The sequence below is a fragment of the Nelusetta ayraudi genome, unplaced genomic scaffold (genome assembly GCF_046127955.1).
Source record: "Nelusetta ayraudi isolate G7.1 ecotype Tasmania unplaced genomic scaffold, CSIRO-AGI_Nayr_v1 ptg000090l, whole genome shotgun sequence".
Taxonomy (NCBI): domain Eukaryota; kingdom Metazoa; phylum Chordata; class Actinopteri; order Tetraodontiformes; family Monacanthidae; genus Nelusetta; species Nelusetta ayraudi.
The window spans coordinates 3947501-3955000 of NW_027466140.1; the positions used below are offsets into that span (position 1 = coordinate 3947501).

Sequence of the window (7500 nt, forward strand, 5' to 3'; positions counted from 1 at the left end):
GTCACGTTTTAGTGAGCTTTTTACCGCTTTGACAGGTGTTGTTGTGCCAATGATGCCGCGCGCTTGTGATATAAATTCATTCAGACGCAAATTTAGACAAGGCAGCGAGTGGGACTGGGGTGGGGGGGGCATAGTGACGTGCTCAGTTTGACAGCTTGCAGAGCTAATCCTGCCCAGTGTGTTGTATTTGTGTGGCCTATAGGTGTCAGTGAGTGACAGTGAATGAGACGGAGGCTGCGTGACAGGCCCGAGGCGGAGACACGTGTGCACCCCGAGGTGGATCCGCTTCCGTAAGGAACGCTGCTCGCGCGTCCGTCTCTTTGAACCGCGGTCCATTCAACGCTGGAAACAGGCAGAGCGCCTCTGCGCTCCGCCGCAGCGAGCACTGTTTCATTTGCAATCTAAATCTAAAGCACGGGGCGCTCGAGAGTCACATCAAAGGGCCTTTTTGATAGCTCGAATATAGAGCAAAGACTTGAAATAAAATGACTAATTACGAGAGTTGATTAGTAGGCCGTGTAAGCTACACGCTAATTGGATTGCAAAGTGTTGTACAGCTTTTGTTTCGTGCGCATATTAATCACCCCCCCCCCCCCCTTTTTTTTTTTTTTTGCGAGAGAGGCTGAAACGGTGGAAAGGACGTGGGGAGCGTTCGAATATAAAGGTGCAATCCGCAAAGAACGGGAGATTGTGGCTATCGAACAGATTTGAGTAATCCACATTTCAATCCTCAAATATGTGTGGATTAAACGTTTCTGCTCGTATTGTTCCCTTGTTTGTTCAGTGTCTGTTATGTTTGAATCAGTGGTTCGTTGTCTGTCTTGAGGTTTAACAGTGGAGGAATACAGATGAAGAGCTAATTTCCTGTAATCGTTTGTAAATACCAATGCGGTGGACATTGTTGTTTGCGCAGATTGTGTGTGATTACATTTTGGAAACGCACAGCACACATTTTACAGTCACCCTGCCTTTGCCCTATGACGACTGGGATATGCTCCAACAGAACCCTGTGACCCTGAGCTCAGGAATAAGCGGGCATTGAAAATGGATGTATGTGTTCCAAATTAAAATGAATAGCACAACAGAAATGAGGAAGAACTGTGCAAAAATACACCATGGGGTCAACTTTGCATCGGTCAAAACAGGATTCTAGATTCTAAGATTGTAAATTTGACCTTGGTATTGTTTCTCTTAAAAAATTAAATCTTCTTTCTGTCGATGGGCTTTTTTTATTCTATTGCATACTGTCAGTTAAAAGTGACTGCCTTTTTTAACCTCTCACAAAAAATAAAATCTGTACTTTGAGAATTGTGTCAGTGTGTGTCTTGTCTTTCAGCTTGTCTGTCATTATCATAATATGGGAATTCCCCTGCTATTCTTCCTAGTTTATGAGGACATAAAAAACTAGCTGAACATTTTGTCGAAAACGTAAGTTGGCCAGCTGGCATGGAAGATGTACACTTGAAACACAGACTGTGTTTTTAGTTGAGGAGATTGTCAAGCGACAAATTGAATAATTCTCAACTCAAACAGGTAGTGATAAACACAGCCAGATTGTGGGGGTTATGATTTAAATCCACTTTAGATTCTGAGACATGTAGACAGTAAATCTTTGGTCGGAAGAAGCAACAATTGGAGTAACCCTCCCTTGTTGATTAGGTTGTTCTTTTAGGTCCCTCACTGGATGCCTTTAAAGGGCCATAGGACCCCACATCACTCATTTATTTGAGTAAAATAGAGAAATCAGTCACTGGGTGTGGAGCATTAAAAGCATGGAAAGTGTTCAAACGTGAAAAAATAATTAGTCTATATTTTCCCCAAGAAATGTTCCATTCCAGACTGTAATTGTCTCCACGTTACGTATCATCAGACGAAGATTTTCAAGAATGATGTCCTGCTTCAGCTCATCCAAGCGCTCATGGGGAAAATAACTGAACTGTTTGCAACCCCAACTGGTGTTCGGTCAGTTCATACTAATTAATGAAGAATTTAGGGGAGTGGGGGGAATGCGAGGGAAATGAAATAAATAAAGCGGATTTCCAATTTCCACTGAAATTCTCATTCTTGGTATACACCTGGTGGCCACAGTAGGTGATGAGTTTAACCCTACGCAGTCATTCTGCAGTCCGGGGGAATCAAATCAAACAGCCATTGGATAGAATCACTTGTTTCTGTGAGGATGGTGGGCAAAGCAATGAAAGCCATGGGTCCAAATGGGAATTCTGCATTGCAATTAAGTGGAGGACGAGGAGGAGGAGGAGGAGGAGGAGGAGGAGGAGCGGCAATTTAAGCTGTAAAACGCGGTCATCAAAAATGTTGTTTTTTCCCCCCCTATTTTATTATGAAAAAGCTTTCATGTCTAGCGGCTGCAGTGTGCAGCAGCAGCAAGTGTCAGACAGTGGCAAGAACGCACTTGCGCATCCTCAGCGGAGGAAGATCGGGGATGGGAGGGGGGGCTTCGGTGACAAGCTCCAGCGGTGGGGGATGAATCCAGCGCAGGTGTCCTTGTGTGTGGGTTTTTTTTTTTCTTCTTTCTTCTTCTTCTTCTTCTTCTTCTTCTTCTTCTTCTTCTTCTTCACCCTCTTCCACTGATACCGGTGACACCTCGGAGACAGGACCCGTCGTAAGTAGCCTATAAGACCTCGGAGCGGCAGTCGGAGCTGATGAAATAATAAACGCCTGATGTGATGTGATGTGCCGCCGAAAGCCTTGCAAAGCAGCGGCGCGGAGGAGGGATACCGCTCGTCTGGATGAGAGACCCCCGCTGGGGTGTAGACACGCAGCGTATGCTCGCTGAGCCGTGAGAGAGCTCGCTGCCATTGACTGGAGGCTGATGGCGAAATGGGAGCAAAGCGACGGAAGGCGGCGAGCGCGCGAGAGAGGTGAACACCCGCCTGCATCCGACGGCGCGCATCCCCGGCCACCGCGAGGTACCCGTGCGGGCTGTAACGTCGTTCGCGAATGAGAACGTCCGCGTTTGTCCGCCTCGGGTCTGGATGGTCTCACTCGAGGCTGGAACAATACCGGCATCTGTCATGGCGGATAAAATCAATTTTCATTCCGCAGATGTGGGCAGCGGAGGGAATAAGGCCTAGGCTCTCAGTCGGGGGATTGATCACGCTGGTGGGAGGGGATCGGCTCTGATCGACCTGAGCATCTCTGACCAGTGACTGAACTGTTGCACCACATATAACGGACAGTATGGCGAGCTGCACATGAGTATAGTGTGACATGGACGCTGACTTTCCCCTCTGATCTGTAAGGAGAAGCAGAGGCACCCCGAGGAGCAGTGGTGTCGGGCCCATAGAGAAGTGGCTATATACCCTGCAGGACACTGCTGCCAAGAAGGCAAAACCCAAACCCAGACTGCTTTTCTCTCGGGTCGCACATTCAAGCTGACATCCACCTGACTTTCGGGGTCAACTCTCTGCAAGAATTGAGGCCACACGCAGAGGATCACCGGTCTCAGGCGCACAAGCATGGGTACAAATTTCACCGACGTCCCCTGGGCGTCTGGTCCCACCGGCTCCAGGGCCCACACGACCTGGTCCTCCACCGTCAACAGCGCGGTCAAGATGGCGCTGATTGCGCTCATTCTTTGCGTGTCGTTGTTTGGGAATGTGGTTGTCCTGCTGGTGTTCCAGAGGAAGCCCCAACTCCTCCATGTGGCCAACCGCTTCGTCCTCAACCTCCTGCTGGCCGACCTGCTCCAGACCGTGTTGGTGATGCCCTTCGCCATTGCGGCCACTGTACCAGGCGTGTGGCCGCTGGACGCCAGACTGTGCCAGGCCCTGGTGGTGCTCATGCACCTTTTCGCCTTTGCTGGGGTCAACACCATCATCGTGGTCTCGGTGGACCGCTACCTTGCCATCATTCACCCGCTGTCCTATCCCACCCGTATGACCCCTCACCTCGGCACCAATCTGATCGTCTGCACCTGGGTCCTCAGTCTGCTGCAGAGCACGCCGCCGCTCTACGGCTGGGGCGCCATCGACTTTGACCGCCGTCACAACGTGTGCTCTGTGGTCTGGTCCTCCAGCTTGTCCTACTCCGTGGTGGTGTCCGCCTTCTCCTTTTGGTTGCCCATGCTCGTCATGCTCGGCTGCTACTGGATGGTGTTCAGGGCCGCCCGGAGGCAGAACGCTCTCGTGCACCCCATACTGACGCAATCCCACTCCCAGCCCTGCCCACAAGACTTTCAGGCCCCTGGCAGTCCGCAACGGCAGCAGCAGCAGCAGCAGTCGGCACAGTCCCAGCAGGCCAGCTCGGCCGAGGGAACCTACTCAGCCAGAGGATACCCTGCTCGAGTCCGGCACAGACGCTTTCACTACCACTGCAAAGCAGCGCGGGTGGTCTTTGTCATCATGGCTTCATATATCCTCAGCATGGGGCCTTACAGCATACTGAACACCATCTCCATGAGCACCAGAGCGGAGGTCCCGCCGTGGTTGTCCTCCCTTTCCCTCGTGCTCTTCTTCTTGCAGTGCTGCCTCCACCCATACATTTACGGATACATGCACCGCAGCGTCAGGAAGGAGTTCCTGGCTCTGCTCTGCGGCCTCTTCTGCAAACAGGGTCGCCCCAACCAGAGCTCCACCGCCGAGAGCTGCTTCACGACCACGGAGGGACGTTTCGCCGCCCACTCACACCTGCCGAGCGCCGCCGCCCGAGTCTTCCCCCTGCAGACGTGGGAGGAGTGCACCACGTCGTCCTCGCCCACATGCGAGAGGAAGTCGCGGGACAGCCGCAAGGAGACCACGTCCACGAGCATCAGCTCTGAGAGGGAGATCACGGTTCACAGCAAAGGCACATGACTCCCCTGATGCGCCACACAGAGTTCTCTAACTTGGCGAGTGTGTCATTAGGGGTTCACACATAAGCTGATGGGCCTTTTTCACATGGGTGTTCATTCTGACTAACTTGGGTGGAAAAATGGTGTATTTGGTTGTTGTTGTTTTTTTTTAGATGGATTATATTGTGAACTCGGCAGGGGGGGAAAACATTGGAAAGATGACTTAATATTTTCATTGTTGTTTTATGACTGTGTAATATACTGAGGGAACAAGAACCTTAACTGCAACTAATGAAAAAAAAAAAGCTAATTTGAAGGTTTGAGTTGTAAATACCACATTGTGCCACCGAATGTGTAAGAAAGGTCAGTTAAACCATCAGTATTAAGTGTACGCTAGTAACAATATTGCAAAACACAGATAAATGAATTACTAGAAAGTGTATACAAAGAGTTACATTTTGAAAAGTGACACATCCCTCAAGTTACATTTTATACATTTTTATCACTGTCTTACTTTTTAAATTTGCCATGTTGAGATAGAAATTGTGACGCTGGATCATTAAAGTGCTTTGTGTTAAGACTTTGCTCTAATTATGGGCCTTAGGAGTCACTGATGATGCATTCATCTGTATTATCAATATCTGCACAACAACAGTATCTCCTTTACACTCTGATCAGCGTGAGCCTTGCCTGCAAATTATGAACTCAGGGTATTCCTGTGGAAAAAAAAAAGTAGTGTACCCTTATTTTACAAATCTTGTTTGAGTGAATGTATGTTTACGTCTTAGATGTCCTCAGTCTTAAAGCGCCTTTTGGAGTGAAATAAATAGAATGACTGACTGTGCCTACCAGTTACAAAATCCCAGAGGAGTTAGTGAGTTGCCCCCTGTGTTGCGAGGCTCACATCTTCTTGGTCTCTTTATTTTCTTGATTTCAAGCTCAGCCAAGAGGGTAGCTTCATGTCTTACTGCGTAACCACACATTTCGATTCAGTATCCAGTCCCTGTGCTAATATTAACCTTTCTCTGCAAGAGCACAGTACTTCTGGTGAAAACCCGGCTGACTCGTATAGCAAGCGGTGGTTATTTTTAATGTAGGCATCGAGCCAAGAGATGAGCAGGAATGAACATCAACCTGTACAAACGGGTCCTGTAGGTTGCACTGCATACCTCTTACAGTTTGCACAATGCTTCTATCTAGTAAATAGAATTCATGACCCAGTCGTTATGATAAAAAATGTATTTGCTCAAGCTATGTGGAGGAGGATTAGGTTACTTATGTAAGTATTATATGCTTGCAATGACTCATCTCATAGAAAGGAACCTAATGCAGTTGATTGGGGAGACACAAAGTATGTCAGAGGTGCATATTGCAGCATTGCTGAAATTGTGCATACCAATCTTGAAATGTTCTGGGATAAAATTATCGACCATGCATTGTCATGATTATTACCATTATGTTGATTCTATAGGAAACAAACATCAAACAACAAGGACATTATTGTTTGGGAATGCATCAACTAAGAGAAAATAACGCTTTTGAAGTGCACCATGACGACAGATTTTGTGACTTCAGTTGATCCTTTGTATTTGTTTGATTTTAAATATCTAACATGAACAATGTGTGTTTAATAATAAAAATAAATGTTCACTTGGTCCAGCAAAAGCATTGGTGATATATTTGATAGAGCCCATGCCGTTTTTTGCACTTCTTAATTCTTAGTACATAGGGTGGGGTCTCCGACATGCAGGAACTGCAAAAAGGCAGCTCGTAGGCAAATGAGTATCATTTTCTCCAGGCATGCTGATTTTCTCTTTGGTTTGTTTATATAGGAAAATATTACACAAACATCCAAACACATGGCCAGTTAAAATCAATCATGTTAATGAGGCCTTACTGGGGGGAAAAAACATGTGCTCTTCACTTTTAATCGATTTCGTTTATTTGCAAAATTATCACCTTGGGTGATGCTGTCGCACTGCACAAAGTGAAAGGCTGCAGTGTTAAATGTGGTCAAGTGTCTGAAAAGAGCTAGTCATAACCTGAAGAGGTGCTTCTCGATGTTGCATGTGTACCCATGGAAATACACAGACTACGATATGATCACTAGATGAAAATCTCTATTGTGGCAAAAAGAAATCAGGCAAATCATTTATGAGATCAGCTGTTTGACAATCCTTCACGTGCAACATACTGTGGCTGTAGTATATTACATTGTTTCAGACAGGATCCAACTCTAGGAAGCTATTCTATCATTTTTAAGATGCTTATTTGCGTATAAAAAAAATGGACATGTTTTAAAGTAACATCTGTTTATAGTCCGTCCAAATAACAATACAGGCTGATATTTATGGATTTATATGACGCCATATTAACCTTGGAAAAGAAAAAAAAATTCAAACAGAAGATACCACAATAGTGATAACCTTGGAGTAGCATTCTTTCACTCGTGCTCTCTATACAGATTATGTACAGATATTGCCCCTCCCCCCAGGTATAAATGGAAAACAAACAAAAAGGAATAGAAAAAAATACAGGACACCTAACCAGCTTAAGAAAAAAAAAGAAAAAAAAGATCTGATTTCTTGATAACTCACCAAAAGTAACGGCTTACTATGACCACTACACCATCAAAACCCACACTGATTCAGAAAGCCACTCAAAATATTACTGCTCAACAGTGAACACAAAATTATAGATTTTCATTT

The 7500-nt window shown here is 46.3% G+C and overlaps 2 protein-coding genes across 3 annotated transcripts in view; one reads left to right on the top strand and one right to left on the bottom strand.

The window, feature by feature from the left end:
- The first annotated feature begins 2565 nt into the window (after positions 1-2565).
- On the top strand, positions 2566-5447 carry gpr101 (G protein-coupled receptor 101). The gene has a single exon (XM_076046420.1). It carries the CDS (start codon positions 3480-3482, stop codon positions 4812-4814), a length of 1335 nt encoding a protein of 444 aa, XP_075902535.1. The 5' UTR covers positions 2566-3479; the 3' UTR covers positions 4815-5447.
- Positions 5448-6716: 1269 nt separating this feature from the next.
- Positions 6717-7500, bottom strand: part of tm9sf5 (transmembrane 9 superfamily protein member 5) — a 10786-nt gene continuing 10002 nt past the window's right edge. For both annotated transcript variants that reach the window (XM_076046415.1, XM_076046416.1), the window contains one exon: positions 6717-7500. This exon is cut by the window's right edge and continues 244 nt beyond it. The gene's annotated coding sequence lies outside the window, so the exon portion shown is untranslated.

Bases quoted from the DNA above. Each gene is read 5' to 3' on its own strand.
- gpr101 (XM_076046420.1), top strand. From the start codon at position 3,480: ATGGGTACAAATTTCACCGACGTCCCCTGGGCGTCTGGTCCCACCGGC.